The sequence below is a fragment of the Nematolebias whitei genome, chromosome 5, assembly GCF_014905685.2.
Source record: "Nematolebias whitei isolate Nwh7 chromosome 5, NemWhi1, whole genome shotgun sequence".
Taxonomy (NCBI): Eukaryota; Metazoa; Chordata; class Actinopteri; order Cyprinodontiformes; family Rivulidae; genus Nematolebias; species Nematolebias whitei.
The window spans coordinates 9,850,014-9,868,053 of NC_056502.1; the positions used below are offsets into that span (position 1 = coordinate 9,850,014).

At 39.6% G+C, this 18,040-nt stretch overlaps 1 protein-coding gene across 1 annotated transcript in view; it reads left to right on the plus strand.

Annotated features, from left to right (window-relative positions):
* Nucleotides 1-16,389, plus strand: part of iglon5 (IgLON family member 5) — a 156,564-nt gene extending 140,175 nt beyond the window's left edge. The window contains exons 5-8 of the mRNA XM_037676141.1: nucleotides 7,938-8,069; nucleotides 8,332-8,452; nucleotides 11,835-11,986; nucleotides 15,905-16,389. Of these exons, the coding sequence (XP_037532069.1) occupies nucleotides 7,938-8,069; nucleotides 8,332-8,452; nucleotides 11,835-11,986; nucleotides 15,905-16,005 (506 nt within the window). The 3' untranslated portion in view covers nucleotides 16,006-16,389. The remainder of the gene's footprint in view (nucleotides 1-7,937; nucleotides 8,070-8,331; nucleotides 8,453-11,834; nucleotides 11,987-15,904) is intronic.
* The last annotated feature ends 1,651 nt before the right edge of the window (nucleotides 16,390-18,040 follow it).

An 18,040-nucleotide genomic window follows, 5' to 3' on the forward strand; every position in this document is an offset into this window, starting at 1 on the left:
TCAAATCCAAATCCAGGGACCGAGAAAGGTAGCAGGGGTCATGCACAGGAAAGCCGAGAGCAGAAGCCAGAGCCAAATCGTGATCTGTGAGGCCAAATCATAGAAGGAGGAAGGCAGGGTTGATACCCTGGTCAGAGAGAAGAATCCAAATCTGAAGAGGGGCAGGCAAGATGAGGAAACCATGGTACAGGCAAGCAGTCAAGGCATGGCAAGGCAAGGATACGGCATGAAACAGGACCTATGATGGCTTCAAAAGCAGGGACCATGGAAGGTTTAATACAAATCGGCAACAAGGAAGTGAATGACTGGAGCTTAAATAGTGCTGATAACAGGTGCATGGAATCAGGGCTGATTGCTGTGGAGGAGCAAGGGAGGCATGGCATGGAGTGACAGGAGCAGGCTTGAGCTGAAAGATGGGTGATAGGCAAAACAAAGCAGGGAAACAGAAACTATGGCAGGAGAGGACAGGTGACATGGGCAGGAGAACACAGAACATGAAGGCAGAAGTATGGCAGGATGAGCAGAATTGTGGCATGAGGAGCAGAGACATGAGCAGATGGGAGCGGGGGGGATGGGGGGTGTCAGCTTATCTTTTTGTAGTCAGTACTGTATGCAAATTATTTTCTACTTTATTTGAATATACTTGTATTTTGCACATCCTTTCTTCAGCTAGGTGAGATCAAGGTTTGTTATTTTAGGCCGGCGAGTGCACTGAAGGTCCATGCCTCCAAAGTCAGAGTTAAAACTTTTTGTATCATGCAGTGAACTGGATGACTTTCAGTTTGACTACAACAGCAGCAACACAGATAAAAGGCAGCAGCAAGATAGCAATAATAAATAGGTCAGGGTGAACATCTACTCAACAGGCTGTAATTATACTGTTAGGCCAATAAATGAACAAACGGCTGTACTGCTGTACTTACAGGCAGCTCAGGGTTTGCTCAGAGGTCTGTTCTCCCTCCTCTCTTGTGCTTGTCCCCGTGTTTGCCGGCACATATTGTCCTTCTCTGCACATTTGTTGTTTGTGATGCTACACAACATAGTACTGTACCTCAGGCAGGGACAAGCCCACTGGAGATCACACGCACACACCCACAGAAACACAAAAGCATACAGGAGAAAAGGGAGGCATGCATCATCGCACACCTGCAACAAACACACACACAGACACAACTTCACATCACAAACTCTGTGCAGTTGTCCTTTCGTGAAAGCCTACAGCATTTCTCCTCTGTCAGCAGTAATCCTCCCTCTCTAGCCGCCCCCACCATCTCACACTGCTTCCCTCCCCTACCCCCTCATAACCCCTCAGCGAGCAGAGAATGAGATAGGGCCCACATTGCTATTCCATGAGAGTCTCTGCAACCAAGCCATCAGTTGCAGTAGACCAGGGGCGCTGGAGATAGGAGGGGGCTGTTGAGCCCAACCAAACAGCAAGAAGCTGCTGGCCATCTGTCCCCATTACTCAGAGACTGCAGAGAAAAACTGCAGGGAGGGCAGAGAAGAGTGGTGGAAAGTGTGTGTGGGGAGGAGGGGAAGGTGTTGTTCCAGGTAGTTGTGAATTAGAAGAAGGCTGAGCACCTCAAAGGTCCAAGGATCCTGCTAAAAGTCTCTAATTCCTCTGCAATATGTCTGCAGTTGCCTGAGACCTTCCTGACATAGAATGGTGTTACTATTCTGCACTAGTGTTTGCAGGTGCCTCCTCCTTCATCTTTGCAACAGCAGGGGTAGCACATGGCTCACAAGTTCTCTCACCAGAGCATCCATCATTTGACCAACAGAGCAACAAAAAGGCTTTTTGTCGTAAAGTTAAATACACCGGTGTAGCACAGGCTCATCATTTGACACGCCATCTTCTAAAACAGACATGCACTTTGCATGAATAAATGACAGTAGAGGAGGAGGTGATATGTCCTTTTGATGCAAATTAAGACACACTAATAAGATGATAAGCTTGGAGTTTACAGAATGAACATCTGAAGATCATTCCATTCAGTCTGCTAAGTAATAAAGTCTGAATAGATTATTTACAGTCCGATACTAGAATCTGCTGTACGTCAGCTCAGAAAAGGTAAATGTCAACAGTGTCTTAGCCAATCAAAGTGCTTGCTCATGGCACGTGATCAGATGGTAAAACACAGCAGTGATACTGGTCAGCTCATAAAAAGCGTACACATGAAATATTAAAGTTTGAGTTTCACTCAGTGCAAGTTTATTTGTCTTTCTGCTCTGAGCTGATTGCAATTGTAACATTTTCTGTGACATTATTTTTGTGGGAATCTGGCTGGATGAAAAAATGTGGGTAGCAAAACATATTAGAAAAGCGCTATATAAATAAAATGTATTATTATTATTATTATTATTATTAAGAGTCTGGTATGTGTCTTGTACATACCCTGTAAGTACCAGGTATGTACCAGGCTGTATTATGTATCGCTATCTAAATTGCATAGCAGAGTAAAAATAATATTCATAAAAAAGCCCTTTTACTTTGAGCAAAAAGCAAAACATAAATAAATACATGACCAAGTATAACATTTTTGTCTCATTTGTTTAACTGAGTTCTCTTTATCTACTTTTAGGACTTGTGTGAAAATCGGATGATGTCTTAGATCATATTTATGCAGAAATATAGAAAATTCTAAAATGCTCAAACTTTCAAGCGTCTCTGTAGATCGGAACATTGAAGGTGTTTACACATGAAGTTCTGATTACCTTCAGGCTGGTTGCTCCTTCGCTGCTTGTTTGTTTGTCTTTAGTTATAAAGCACCTCTGGGTTCCCCCTAACTCCAGAACGTCGATGCTCTTTGAACTGTATGCAACTTCTTCAGGCAACGTCTTCTGATGTGCAGACTTGTTGAAAGTGTTTATAGAGTGCTCAAACTCTCTGTGAGAAAGCACTTGATGTTTTGGCACTCAAACAGCCTTGAATGTGTCACTGATATGAGACAGTGCCTCAAAAATCCATCCATCCATTTTCCTTACCTGCTGTTTCATGCAGGGTCACTGGGTGACCATCTCCAGTGGTCAGTGAGGCAGGTACACCCAGGACAGGTCACAAGTCCATCACAGGGCAGCAGACAAGACAAGACAGAAAACCATCTATTTACCATTTCACTCACAACAAGTGACATCTTGGTTACTAATTAATTTACTTATTTAAAACTATAGTACCAGGGAAAGCCCACTCGTTCACAGGAAGAACATGCATTTAAAAAAAAAAACAAGTCATTTTTTCTTATATATAAACTATCAGTAAGAGGTGTTTTGTGTCCATGTACAAACTGGTTGGAAAAAAAAGGATCATTAGAAAAAAAAAAGGAAAAATCACTGTTGATAATTCCTTTTTTCTAACATTTTAACAGATTAACAACATACCAATACATTAAATGTCAGACACAATTGTAAGAATAAATTAGTGGCCAGACATTGGGATTAGGACACTCTTGTCAAAGAAATCCATCCATCCATTGTCTTTACCCGCTTCTTCCTTTTTTCAGGTCGTGGTCACTGGTGCCCATGTCCAGCCATCACTGTACGAGGAGCAGGGGACACCTTTTTCATTCATTCATTATTAGTTTCATTGAGTCACTAGGACTCATTTTCAAGAGAGGCTTGTTTTAAACAAAAAACACAGACGATGTACACAAAGACAATCAACAGTCATATAGACGCATATAAAATTAAAAAAGATAGCGATAAAAAACAAGCTACAAACAAAATAAGAAAACTACATTGTAAAATGGGGTAAAATACTATAAACAGGAACATGTCTGCACTGATTTTTGTTTTGAAGTTAACAATTGTTTAAAATTCTTAGAGAGGTCAAAGTGGAGCACTTCAGATCTTTTTGTAAGGTATTCCAGGTTACAGGAGCAAAAAGAAGGCCCTTTTGCCAAATTCAGGCCACACTGAGGGAACACTGCAGGTAATGATGTCTTGAGAGCTCACGATGTAGCTGCACTGACCAAATGACATAGAGATGTATGAAGGCAACAGACCAATGAGTGATTTAAAGATTAAAACTTACCAGTGTGAGAGTCTATGTGAAGTTAATGATGACCAGTTAACCAGTGAGTACAGGGTGCGGTGATGGTATGGTAGTTACAGCCAGTTATGAATCTTTGCGCACCATGATAGACAGCCTCCAGCATCTGCAGGGTGCATGTAGGAGCATTCATGTGAATAATGTCACCATAGTCAATGCAGGTAAGGAAAGTTGCAGTTACAAGGTGTTTCCTAGCATTCAGAGTTAAACAAGATCTGTTTTTGAAAAAGAAACCCAATTTTAATTTCAATTTCTTTATCAAGTTTTCGGCATGAGGTTCAAAAGAGAGACGTGAATCGACCAATATATCCAAGTATTTTTAAGAATCGACAAACTCAATAGGAACAACATTCGTAGATAAGATGGAAGGAAGAACTGCTGACACCGACTTCCTGTTTGAAAACAGCATCCCTTTGGTTTTACAATATCAGTGTTTAGCACAAGTTTGAGATGGAACAAATCTGACTGAATGATGTGGAACGCAGATTGTAAAAGCTAAAATAAACCTTAGCAACTGTTTTAGCTCGACAATAAACAACTGTGCCATCGGCATAGAAATGTAAGGATGCATCAGGAATGATTTGACCTACATTACTTATGTAATTGTAAAGTGGGTGGGTCCTAAGACTGAACCTGTGGTACACCATTACTGACAGTTATAACTGGAAGAGGTACCATTATGTTGAACACATTGCCTCTGATCTGAGAGATAATTCGAGAACCAATCAATAGTGTGATCTGAGAAACCAATGTCTGACCCTGGACAGGTCGCAAGTCCATTGTCAAAGACAAGTTTTTTTTTGTAATTTTATTGATCCTGTATAATTTCCTTAACACAAATGTATAGGAAATCTTTATTTAAAAGACTGAATTTAAGTAAAAATTAGAACAAAAAAAAGGGTGTTTCTCTTTAACTTTCATAAAAACACCTAAACCATTCTATAGATTTTTAAACCAGAGCATCAGTCATCCTGTAACGCTCAACTTTGATCCAAATTTTAAAAAGTTAGTTTCTGGATATCTTGGTAAGCAGCAAATGCTCAGGAAAAAAAACATCAAGTTCAGCCCCTTACTGTTCCCAGTAATAAGTCTTGTCAGCCAGTCTATCCTTCTCTGTTTCTAACTTCAGACCTCTTTGCTGAAACTTTCGTTTCTGTAATGGAAATGGATAATAGAAGCCCAGGAATCAAGTGCCCCAAAGATCCAGTCAGGCTTACAGCACTGCCAGGGAATTGGAGCACAGTTTCACTGTAGGGAAAGCCAGCACCTCTGATTCTTTCCCCCGCTTTTCATTCACACACTCCTCCATCCCTCCCACACCTCCTTCTCCTCCAAGGTAGAATCCAATTATCTCTGGTGGTCAGGAGTTAGCCTCCTTCAAAAGCCATAAGTGGTTGATGGAGCTGTATTTTACTGACCATTGTAGGGGTGCCAGAGGCCGCTTCCACTCAGATATGATCTCCCACCAAAGTGTGGAGAAGTGTGCAAGGCAGGTTCGCAGATCTCAGGGGACGGAGCAAGAAAGGCCTGTCATGTATCATACATTCTGTGGGAGCTGTCAATGAATTGTCCGTGGGAAAAAAAACTAAACTTGACATCTCTTACTCAGTCACCTTTGTTGTTGTTCTTCTTGTTTCCTCCATCCTAAATCAATGTATCTCATTCAGTTTATTTATTTCTTCATAAAAACCATTTATCTATGTGATGCACAATCTAGCACTTGATTGCTTCCATATTCTGTTCCCTTTGTCATCTTTATGTCTTGTCATCTGTTGCAGCGTTTTGTGATTTGTTTATGATAATCAACGCACCTCCCCCCTTTTGACAAAGTTGGCTGCTTAACAGAGATGTCACAAGAGAGCTCCAGTATATTTATTAAACTAATGGAATGAGAGTGTAACGTTTAGCTCACCCCATTACTACACCTTGCAGCTGCCCGAACCCTCTTGGGTTACACAAGAAACCATCACTGTAGTTGTCGCTCAGCAGCAAAATAAATAAATAAATGTTTCCAGCTCAGTAGCTATAATAATAATCTTCAAGAATGACCTTCGATAAGAAGCACAGCTCTGATCTCGAGCAGGAATACTTGTAGCGTTTTGTGTCTTTGCGTGTGTGTGTGCTATCCTATATGATGTGTTTTGAGGATGTGTGACCAGTTGACAGTAGTTTGAGATTATTTTGTTCATTTTATTCTCCATTTTTAAGTAGGTCCTTTAAATGATAAACATATGAGTGATAAATCAGCCAGATGTCTATATTTTTGTGAATGTTTATGAAGCATTCATACTATTGTGATCCTTTTTTCTTCTGTACATTTTTTTTAGCATCTAACTCTAACTAGTTTTTATACTAAGCTTTTTTGGCTAATTCCACTTTTTGCACTCATTTACACTTTTTTCAGTCTAATTCAGCAAACATGCTCTTTTAATTTCCTTCTGGTTATTTAAGCTTCTTTCTGCCATTTTTTAGCTACTTTTCAGCTGCATTTTTGCTAATTTCAGCTTTTTTTTCAGATAATTTCTATGTTTTTTTGCTCATTTTGGCTTCTTTCAGCAACGTGTTCGTTCTGCTTTCCCCTGATAATTTAAGCTTGTTCTACCTTTTCAGCTACTTTCTTGTATTTTTAACTAATTTCAGCCGTCGTCAGATAAATTCAAGTTTTTTGTGGTAATTTCTGCTACTTTCATCCTAATTAACTTATTTCTGCTAATCTCAGTTTATGCTTCTTTCAGCTTTTTCTGCTATTTCAGCTACTATTTAGCTGTTATTGTGCAAAGTTAAACTTTTTCAACTAATTCCACTTTTTTTTTTTTTTAGCTCATTTCAGCTCATTCCACTTCCTTCTGGTAGTTTAAGCTTCTTTCAGCCTTTTCAGCTATTTTTTTGTTGTATTTTCAGCCTTTTTTTAAGCTAATTTCCTATTTTTTGTGCTCATTTCTGCTTACTTAAACCCAATTCAGCAAATATGTGCTCTCTTCTTTCTTCTGCTAACTTAGGCATATTCTTCCATTTCAGCTACATTTCAGCATGTTTGTTTAGCTTATTTTCGCTGTTTTTCACCATGTTCTTCAGCAATAAGTACTCATACTGCATTTTTGCAACAAATGCAATTTATCTTTTTATATTATATACTGTTCCAAAACCTGATTTCTGTAATTGTTTAACTGTGAGGGCAAAAAAATGCCTGATACTTCTGGAGACGTCTGCTGCGAAGGCTAGCTGGAAGGAGGAGGTGCACACTAACTCGGACCTTTTTTTTTTCTTTTTCTGTTGAGCCAATAACACCTCCAGCATTTATTCCCTCACATGAAGGAGCAATAACTTGTAGTCCATTCCCTCGACTCTCCTCCTCTGAAGAGATGTTCATCGCCCAAGGAAAAAAAGAGTGAATGTGTGAGACGGACTAATTTGGTTTTAGCTGCACCTGGGAGTTTGTCAACATCAAATAACAGACAAATATTCTTCTCACCATGTAATATGGTGAATTAGCCGTTTCCCCCTGATGCATCCAACACTTCAAAGCAAAGCTTACAAAATCCCCTGATATTGTAAAAGTAATGACGTTACGATGTCAGACAGTGTTACTTTGTATTTACAAAACACATCTTTACTGGTCTATAAATTTATTATCATCATATGCTGCAGGTTTAATTAATATTACATTGATTTTCACCAGATCACCCATCTCCGTGTGTCGATAATCCAAAACAGAAGTGAATAATGCTTTATTTGCTGTTATCTGCACCTTGGCCTTGCCCATGCTCTTAAATCGACTTGAGATAAAAGCTCGTGGGCTATACCTCCAGTTGTGAACCATAAATCTGTTGTCTGAGTCACCTTGCATTTGATATATGGTGACCTTTGGCTTCAACTCTTATGCAATTAGATGGGCTGGTGAGTGAGGGGGAGTTCTTAGACATCACGGAGATCAAGAGGCAGCAGGCTGAAGACTATGAATGCATCACCCACAACGGCGTGGCGCCGTCAGACCAGCGCAAGGTCAAAGTCACAGTCAACTGTGAGTACCCCTCCATGTGCTGAACACAAAAGCCTGGTTGTGATAATTCAACTAAACCTTGCTGCATAATTATGTATTAATAATATATGTAAATGCTGTACAAGCATTGTTATGTATACATTTGAATTTTGTCCCCTCTGAGCATTTTTCTACCTCGTGGGCAACCACAGTCAGAACCCTAATTGCCTTTTCAATAAAGGCAGGTGTTTTCTAACCACATTTTCCATTTGTTTACTTCAAATATTTTTATTTGCTCTGCCAGTTCCCCCCACGATCATAGACATGAAGAACATGCCAGCCCATTTGGGGAAGACCGTCGTCCTGCGCTGTGATGCGATGGCCGTCCCACCAGCCTCCTTTGAGTGGTACAGAGATGACCACAGGTGAGGTCACCATCGAGCGCACTGCTTATTTGTTGTAATACAGTAAACCCAAAGTACGTGATTTATTTATACAAAGTTATTTTCTTTGTAGAGCTCGGATTGTTTTAACACTGAATTGGAACTTTCTGAAAGTGTCCTTCAGAGAACATTTTGATTTTGAAACTGCTGGTAGTGCTGGCTGTGGAGGTTTTAAACTACATTTAAAAAGTATCCCTAAAATTTGCAAACACTGAATGTTCAGGCACTAAGCATAACAAAGCCCTCAACAACCTAGCTCCATCTTATATTACAGATCTTATTGTTCCAGATTTTCCTAACAGAGCACTTCGCTCTCAGGCTGCAGGTTTACTTGTGGTTCCTAGAGTTTCCAAAAGTAGAATGGGAGGAAGACCGTTCAGTTATCAGACTCCTCTTTTGTGGAACAAACTTCCAGTTTCTGTCCGTGAGGCTGACACATTGTCCAGTTTTAAGACTGGGCTTAATATTTTCCTTTTTGATAGATCCTATAGTTAGAGTTGGCTTGTTATGCTGCTATAGGCTTAGACTACTGGAGAACAAATTGACCACATTTCTTAAAATCAATTGTTACAAATGAAGAGTTTTATTGATATTATTTCTATCTTAACATGTGATTCTTGACCTGCCATTGTGTATCTGTTCCTCCTTCCTGTTCCTCTCCAACCCAGCTGGTGGAAGCAGATGGCTGCTTGTCCTGAGCCTGGTTCCCTCATGAGGAAGAAACCTTTAGGTTTCTTCCTCATGTGGGAGTTTTTCCTTTCCACTGTTGCCTTCGTGCTTGCTCAAGATGAGAGTTCTGCGATGAAGTTAAACTCAAAGCAGTCTGCCTCTCAGATAAATATTATTACTTACATTTTAAGTATATGAATGTTTCTGTTCAGTTCCCTGAGATGACTTCTGTTGTGACTTGGCTCTATATAAATAATCTGAATTGAATTGACTACCAAGTTTTCATTTAAAATTGTATCATTAATGATTTTTTTTAAGCTGCAACTTCAGAATCATTATACGAATGTTTAAAAAGCATATTAATTTGTCCAAAAAATAGAATGTCTGCATGCAAAACAAGTCAGTGTTTCATCTTGTATAACTCTTTGGTTGTGTCCTTCAGCCGTAAGAAATAATAACTTGTGCAGAACATGAATAGAAATGTTTGAGTTTGTTGAATAGCTGAATAAAGTGTTTTTAAGCAAAAAAGCTAGTCTTGGTGCAACAAGTTTTTTTAATTAAAAAAAAAAAAAAAACTGTATACAGGTAAGAATATTTTATTGATGTGATACAGTAGTTAAACCCAAAAATGGAATTACAATAACATAAACCTAAAATTAAGCTTTTGTATTTACAGATTATATTAAAAATATCCATGATATCTATATGTATCATACAACAGACTGAACATGCATATATTTTTTCTAGCCAGTGTTTTTTCACTATTTTTGATTGGTGAAGAAGATGGAGCTCTCAGCTGGAAACAAATTAATTTGTCAGAAGATGTCAGTAAATCTTGTTTCCTGTTCTTTTGACAAACGATGGCTAATAACTAAAGAAACTGTAGAGATTATTGACAGGACTGATGCAGAGAGAAACAATTGTCCTTATGTTAGGCACACACACTTTAATGAAACTTAGAAAAACAAAACTGATTACACTAGAGGTCTAACTAAAACATATGTTAAATATCAAAATGCTCAGTACGATAACTACTATGAGTCACAACCAAACCTTTGTTTTATAATGCAAACAAATAAGAATATAAGTTCACAAGTCTTAAAGTTTAATGTTCAGCAAGTGAAAAGAATTTCAGTTCAATTCAGTTTATTTATATAGTACCAAGTCACAAAAGAACAGGACACTGAACATAACGTTCATCTTTATCTGAGGACCAGACTGCTTTGAGTTTAACTCCATCACAGAACTCTCATCTTGAGCAAGCATGAAGGCAACAGTGGGAAGGAAAAACTCCCTCATGTGGAAGAAACCTTTAGCAGAACCAGGCTCAGGACAAGCGGCCATCTGCTTCAACCGGCTGGGTTTGAGAGGAACAGGAAGGAGGAACGGATACACAATGGCAGGTCCAGAATCACATGTTAAGATAGAAATAATATCAACTGAAAATGATTCAATTTTAACAATTCATTTTAAGAAATTAGGTCAATTTGTCCTCCAGTAGTTTAAGTCTATGGCAGCATAAAAAGCTTCTAACTATCCTAACTATAGGATTTATCAAAAAGTAAAGTCTTACGCCTAGTTTTAAACTGGACAATGTGTCAGCCTCACGGACAGAAACTACAAGTTGGTTCCACAAGAGAGGAGCCTGATAACTGAAAGATCTTCTTCCCATTCTGCGCTTGGAAACTCTAGGACCCACAAGTAAACCTGCAGTTTGAGAGCAAAGTGCTTTGTTCGGAAAATATGGGACAATAACATCTGTAATATAAGATGGAGCTAGGTTGTTGAGGGCTTTGTAGGTTAGGCGCAAGATTTTGAATTCTATTCGGAATTTGTCAGGGAACCTATGGAGAGAAGCTAAAACTGGAGCTATATGGTCTCCCCTGCCACCTCCCAAAAAAGAAAATAAAGAAAAAGGACTTTAAATTTATTCATTTACCCAGATTTATCTTGGCAGAGTAGCATTTTTTTTTCTTAAAATAAGTCAAAAGAGCTTAATGAATCGTTTGCACAGTTTCAGTATTTATTGTTGAGTGTTTTTTACACGTCTGTTGGGTGAAACCTTGAATTTCTCTAATATACAGGTTGCAGGACTTCATTATAATTGGGATGTTTTGTGTGTGTGTGGGGGGGGGGGGGGGGTGTTCAACGTCAGAGAGTAATTTCACTCTTTACCTTCAGCTCGGCTGTGCAGGGAATTTCAATCAATGTCAATCAACAGTTCTAAAGTTTGGCCACCAGCCCGAGTATAAAATGGAATTGTAAGGTTTAGTTTAATTGTAATCTCATTTTAATGCTTTTGTGATGATCAATACTTGTAAAATCTAATATCAGACATCAGTGACCAGTCCCAATGAATTATAACCAATTAAAAATATTGTAAAAGGTCCCAGAGAATGTAGATACTGGTGGGTAATTTGGCACCAGGTACAGCAAAATGTTGAGACGTTTAAATAAAAATGTCAGCCATAGAGAGCAGCGTTAAACGCCCCATTATGATGTTTTTATTTATAGACTGTGCAATTCCAGTATTAGCACAAGGTTAGACCGTGATTAAAAGGAGACTGTTCTGCAAAGTTGTCAAAAAAAAAAAATGACAGAAACAAATGATTTTTTCCAGCTATGTGATTATGTGTGATGTTTCCTTACACATTTTTCTGCTTCCTCCCTTCGCTTCTGCACCCACTCTACCCAGGCCGGTAGAGAATGACAACACCTTAAGGATCAAAAATGAGAAGACGTACTCACTGCTTCGGTTTACCAACGTGACAGAGAAGCATTTTGGCAACTACACTTGCTTCGCCTCAAACCGTCTGGGCTCTTCCAACGCCAGCATGCTGCTGTTTCGTAAGTTATCACAGAACGCCCGTGCATTCACACTCTGTACAGTGCGCGTGCGTGCAACAACACGATCGCATTTATCTTTTCCAACTATCAAGACTTAGACAGGTCCTGCTGCAAAAACATATACGCAATGTCTGTGTTTTGCAGTCTGCCTTCCGCTCCCTTCTTTTTCCCATTTTCGTTATTCTCCGCCCCATTAAAGCTTTGCTCTCCTATATTACAGCTTCTCTCGCTTTTTCAAACTCCCCCCATCCCCCCGCTCTCCTCCGTACACATTCCCGCCTGTACACACAGACTCGCTCTGTTCTGTCCTGTTACCCAAGAAGTTGTCATTTCTCTCGAGACCAGTTCACATTAACCATTCCCAATGAGCGATTTCCTACCCTTCCATTTTCCATCACCCTCCCTTTAGTGCATTTGGCATTACCATCTTAAGTGAGTCCTTCATCTACCCCTTTTTTTTTTCTTGTTTCGTTTCTTTCCCCATTATCTCATCCAGTCTTCCTTCAATGACTCCCTCCTCCGCCAGACCCATACATCTTTCCGCTCTCATTTTTCACTGCGGCAGCCACTTCTGTCAGCCTATCTCTCCATCATCTGTCCTTCTGCCTCCTCTTTCCCTCCTAATCTTCTCCTGCCATCATTAGAACACAACAAACCCTTTCTCTGTTCTCGACCTCACGCTAAAGAGTCAAACCATAATCGGATACTTTTGTAGCATCTTTATAAGACGTCCCTCGCTGTCGCCGCCTCGCCTAACTTTAGTTTCCTGCTTTTCTACCGCTTATTTCACCCTTTTAAAGGTGCCGCGTGTGGCATTTTAACGCCAGAAACCCTCAATCACGTCAAAACTGGAGCATTATTGTAATTACCCTCTATCAATGAGTCCATTACTGAGCCCATTTGGAAGTCTCCAGTAGCATTCACTTTACACTGATACACTCGAATCTAAACCGCCAGGATCCGTGCTTTTAAATCGAGCAAAGTGCAAAACAGCAAAAATATAAATAAAATAGTACATAATTAAGGGTTATCGCAGTTGCCCTTTTAAAATCTTCGTCTCAAACAACATATTGTTGATTATATATTTGATACCTTTTTTCAGACAAATGCACTTACATGTGTGTTACGCAGACTGAACTGTGGCTACATTTAGGCTTCTCGGGTTACAACAGCCTTAATTCATACAGAACAATAAAATGGTAAGAGCAAAGTGCTGCTTAAACACTGCATGAAAATGCTTGTAATCCTGATGTGTGCAGCTGCAGGACATAGAAGGAAAAAAAAAACATAAAACTTAAGGTTGTGTTTGCCGTAGTTTTGCATTTACAACAATCTGATTGACAGTACGAGTTTAACTTCCTAACATAAAACAAATTGATTTTTGGATCCAACTGATTGTCTTTTTACTGACAGGCGTTCAGAAACAATCAAAGCATGCAAGCTTTAGAACTGTGCAAAAGCTGTATGTGTTGGAGCGGATATAGAATCACATTCTGGGATTACTTTGGTGAAAATAGAACGGATGGTTGCATTAAATAAACAAGAACCTCAGCTGGACATTTAAAACTAACAGCTGGATGCTCCTTTTCAGAACCATCTAATGCACATCAGCAAATCTGTGAGTGCATTGATTATTTTGATGACAGGTTTTGTTTAAATAAAATAAAGCTTCGTAAACACCATTCTTCCGAAGAGGTCTTCCCAAATGACAACTTTCACTCTTGTGAAAATAAATGCTAAGGCACTAAAAATTCAGATCTGTAGAAAAATTTTTTACAATTTTTTACATTCTACCAAGACGAATGGTCAAATATTAACCTCAAATATAAAAGCTTCTTGCATCCAAATTTGGATTGAGTTGGATTTGCATTTTGACCCCACTTAAATCATTTTAACCTCTATTGATTTCAAAAACCCATTAAATATATTAAACCTGCTTAGAAGTCTTTCTTTTAAAGTTGCATTCTTCCTAGAATCAGGACACAGAGAAACAAATTGATAAAGTTTGTTTATTGTCTTTATAAGTAACTTCATATGTCCCTATCAAAGTAATGTGAAGACTGTCTCAGGAGACATTTTTCATTTCTTTCACTGCATGTGCTTTCATTCATTGCAGATTAGCTCCATCCTTAAATTGATTTTTAATGTTGCTTTTTGTTTTGTTGCGTTGAGGTAGTTTTTTTGTATTTCCTCTCATTTGGTTTCATTTTTTTCTGTTTTCTGTGTTGTGCAGTTTGTGCAAAGTTTAATAAATTGCACATTGTCTTAGGGTTGATTCAACAAACTAATTAATCCATCTTGATTTTAATATATCAGCATTCAAAAGGCATTATAACTTAAGATCATCCATATTCAATTCAATTATTTAGACAGATAAATCACAATGAGTCTCGAAGACTCGTTTACAAGTGAGATTTGTTTAGACAGACAAAAAAGTAGTGAAACTGGACACAAGTAGGAATTGAAGGCAAAAAATATTCCTATCAAACTCTTTCTTCTCGGCTGAGAAGAAAGACCTGATATTGAAAAAACACCTCGCACATACAAGCGCATTGTGACGTAGACATTCCGCAGAGGGGAGAGATGACGAGAGCGGTGAGCATGTCCAAGGACGCTCTCGAGGGCACTGATAAGGATGGAATAATCAACCACTTCCCTCCGGTGAGATCCCTAAACATTCTCGAGGGATGTCGAGGAATGGCCAAGGACAACGCCCATGGGAATCCAAGAGTCCTGAAATAATGACGATGTTTATTCAGCTGGTTTCCTGTGGTTGATCAGTTGGAATTCCTCGATGGGGGAGACAGAGTGTCAGATCACATGTTCTCCAGGCGAATTCAGATAAGGTGGCCTACAAGGCCAGCCAAGGGAGCCAAATTCAGATAAACACACAGTTGTTTTGGAGAAAGGCAGAAGTTTAATGGCATCTACCTCGAGTCTGTGTCGGTCCACTCAGTTCCGAAATGTCCAAATTACATGGCCACACTGATGGACCGTGCCTGAAATATCACATATAAATCAAAGTTCATGCTCTATAATCCAGGTAAAAAAATTCAACAAAGTTCAATCAGGTCTTCTGGACGGTTTCTTTTTTGTGACGAGACGTTTCATCCTTCATCCAAAGGACTTCATCAGAATCACTGATGAAGTCCTTTGGATGACGGCCGAAACGTCTCAACAGAAAAATAAACCATCCAGATGACCTGATTGAACTTTGTTGGGCACTATTCACAAACACAAAACTCCTGAAATCATAAATGTAAGTTGGAATCAACATATATTTTAAGTGTCAGTGTGCTTGGACAATGCTGCCTTGCTCATAGGACTCACAGGACTGGAGCACGATCAATGTCATTAGGGCTTGACAGATATCAGATGAGTTTGACAAGTCCAAATGACAACACTGACAGTGCAAACACACGCTCTACGGCTTTACAACATGAGATTGAGTAATATCAGATTAGCAGATAAAGACATTAAACACACCTTTATCATCTCATGTGTCAAGCCCAGATACAACTAAGTGAAATTAATAACAACGGCTCATTCACAGTTGTTACATTTGTTGTGACACGTCGCAGTCAAAGGCTTTTACCATTTTTTATCATTAAATAAATCAAAGCACACTGTCAGCGGCAACAAAAAGAAAAATTTATGCCATGTTTTGAGGAAAGGAATATTACATAAATCAAGCTACAAATAGATATAAATGAAGTCTTCTGTGAAAACCCTCAGAATATAGAGAAGCTAAAAAAAAAAAGTAAATTATGATGGATGTTAGTTCTACTCATGTGGAGATTTCTCCCTCAGAGTATGAAAACTCATTTTCTATGTGATTCTAACTTTGCATTTGTCTCTCCTCTCTCTCCCTCCCTTCCTTTCCTGTTTTCTTTTTCAACCCATTATTTCTTTATCCAGGACCAGGGGCCCTCCAGGGTCGAGGGACCGGTTTACGTGCAGGGATGAGTGTGAGCGTGTGCGTTTGGCTTTCCCTTTTTGCTGTTCTGCTCAAAGTGTAATGACCACAGTGTGTTTGGAATCGCCCTTAAACGTCCCCGGAAGCCCCACTTCCTCCTCTGCCCCCTCTGTCCCTCACAATGGAAGGAAAAAGGAAATGAAATTCTTTAATTACGAACCCATCACTGTGAACAAAAAGAATATGCATTATTCCAGGAGCCATCGAATCATTGCATCAGACGCACGACAACTCCCTCCCCTCCCAGAAAAACCCTGCACCCTCAATTCTACTTACTATAATGTACTTTTTTCTGTTCTTCCTCACACACATACCATTTGTCTCTTTTTTTTTTAAACCTTAGTATTTCCCCTCATCACCTTTATTTTATTTTTTTTTATTTTTTTTACCACTGATGTTGGTGTAAAGTGTATATTCCTGATGGTGTTAAAAGAGAAAATAGATAATCTAACAACTGGATGGTCATTCATGTAAGTTACTACACAGACTACTGACTGATGTACTATATTTGCCTTATGGAAATAATACATCAAATCACAAAACCCCAGTGGTTATTTATGGATTGTTGAAGGTGACGGTCATTTTTTTAAAATTATCCAGCTGGTCATGACGCTTCACCCTTTTGATTACACTACGTGACACATGTATGGATTTTTTTTTTTCTAACTGTGTAGCAGTGAAGCTGCTATGAATGATGTCAAAATGTACAAAACAAAAAAGGGTGGGTGGTGACGGCATCAGTCTTAATAGCCCCTTTATAAAACGATGTAGGGGTTATGGTAAGGTTTCGCATGTAGCCCTCACTACCCAAACCTTTTTTTTTTTAACCCTCCCTGCCTCTCCATTCAAAGTGCTTTGTCTAGTTGCCCTTCCCATTGCTATAGTGTTCTCTGCTGTGTGCCAACACCCCTACATCCTTCACTCTCCCTCCCCCCCAGTGTAAATATATGCAGTATGAGGCCGCGCCGGCAGCATCAAGATGCTTCACGTCAAACAAGACCTCCAGTAAGCCTCGACTTCACTTCAGTCTGAAGCAGCAAGAGACTGTCAACTGACAAAAACATCTTCTGTTTCAAAGCTGCGGCTCCATCTTCTTTGTCGCTTGTTGATAGCATGTACTGGTTAGAGATGTTCCTGTTGTGAGTCCAAACACCCCCCCCCCCTGCCCCCCTCTCCCTGCACTGTGTCCGTTTCTGCACCTGCTTTTACTTTCTTGGTGTTAATAATACTACTGCTACTGATGATGATGATGATGTTAATAAGTATTTGAACAACGAAAAAAAAAGAACAAAATCTGACGGTGAAAGATTGTGCGTGAGAGGATTAAAAAAAAAGCAAGAACAAGTTTTTATACTTTACTCACAAACACACACACACACACACACACACACACACACACACACTATGACTTCAGTGGGAAAAAAGAAAACAAAAACGTAAAAAAACGGTGTAAAGTTCTTGAAGTGATGTGCTATATTTTGCCATTACGAGCTCTTTAAGACATTTACAGTTGCTTAAGAAATCGTGTCATTTGAGTCCAGAAGCGGCGACTGTTGATGTAATTTATAATTTGTAACCGTCTGTGTGCTCGACTCCCTTTGCCATGCTTTTAACGGCATCACACACACATTTCCGACACATTTGTCCGCTCGTCATGGTGTGTCCTCTCTAACCGTGATAGTTCAAATGATGTGGATCCATGTCAGTCTGGTTGTGGCTGTACGGCGGTTCTTGTTCTGCCAGACCGTGAGGAGATAAAGATGTAATTAGCCGTTACCTGTGGCTGGCTGAGTGAAGGAGCTTCACCTGTCCTTCCCGCCGCCCGGTCGTGGCCCCATAAATCAAGCTCAATCCTGCCGCTGACAGGAATCCTCCTCAAGGACAACCTTGCCTTGGTGCGCCGCTGCTCCCTCCAGTGTGTACCTGTGACATGTAGGCGTAAACACTACAACCCCCGCCCATGGCGTGGTTATTTAGCAGCGTCCCCTGCACAGCACAAACAGGGGGAAAGCCCGTTTTTCAACACGGTGGCTTTCATTTAGTCTGGAACTTTGTTTCGCCAACATGCAGCGACTGTA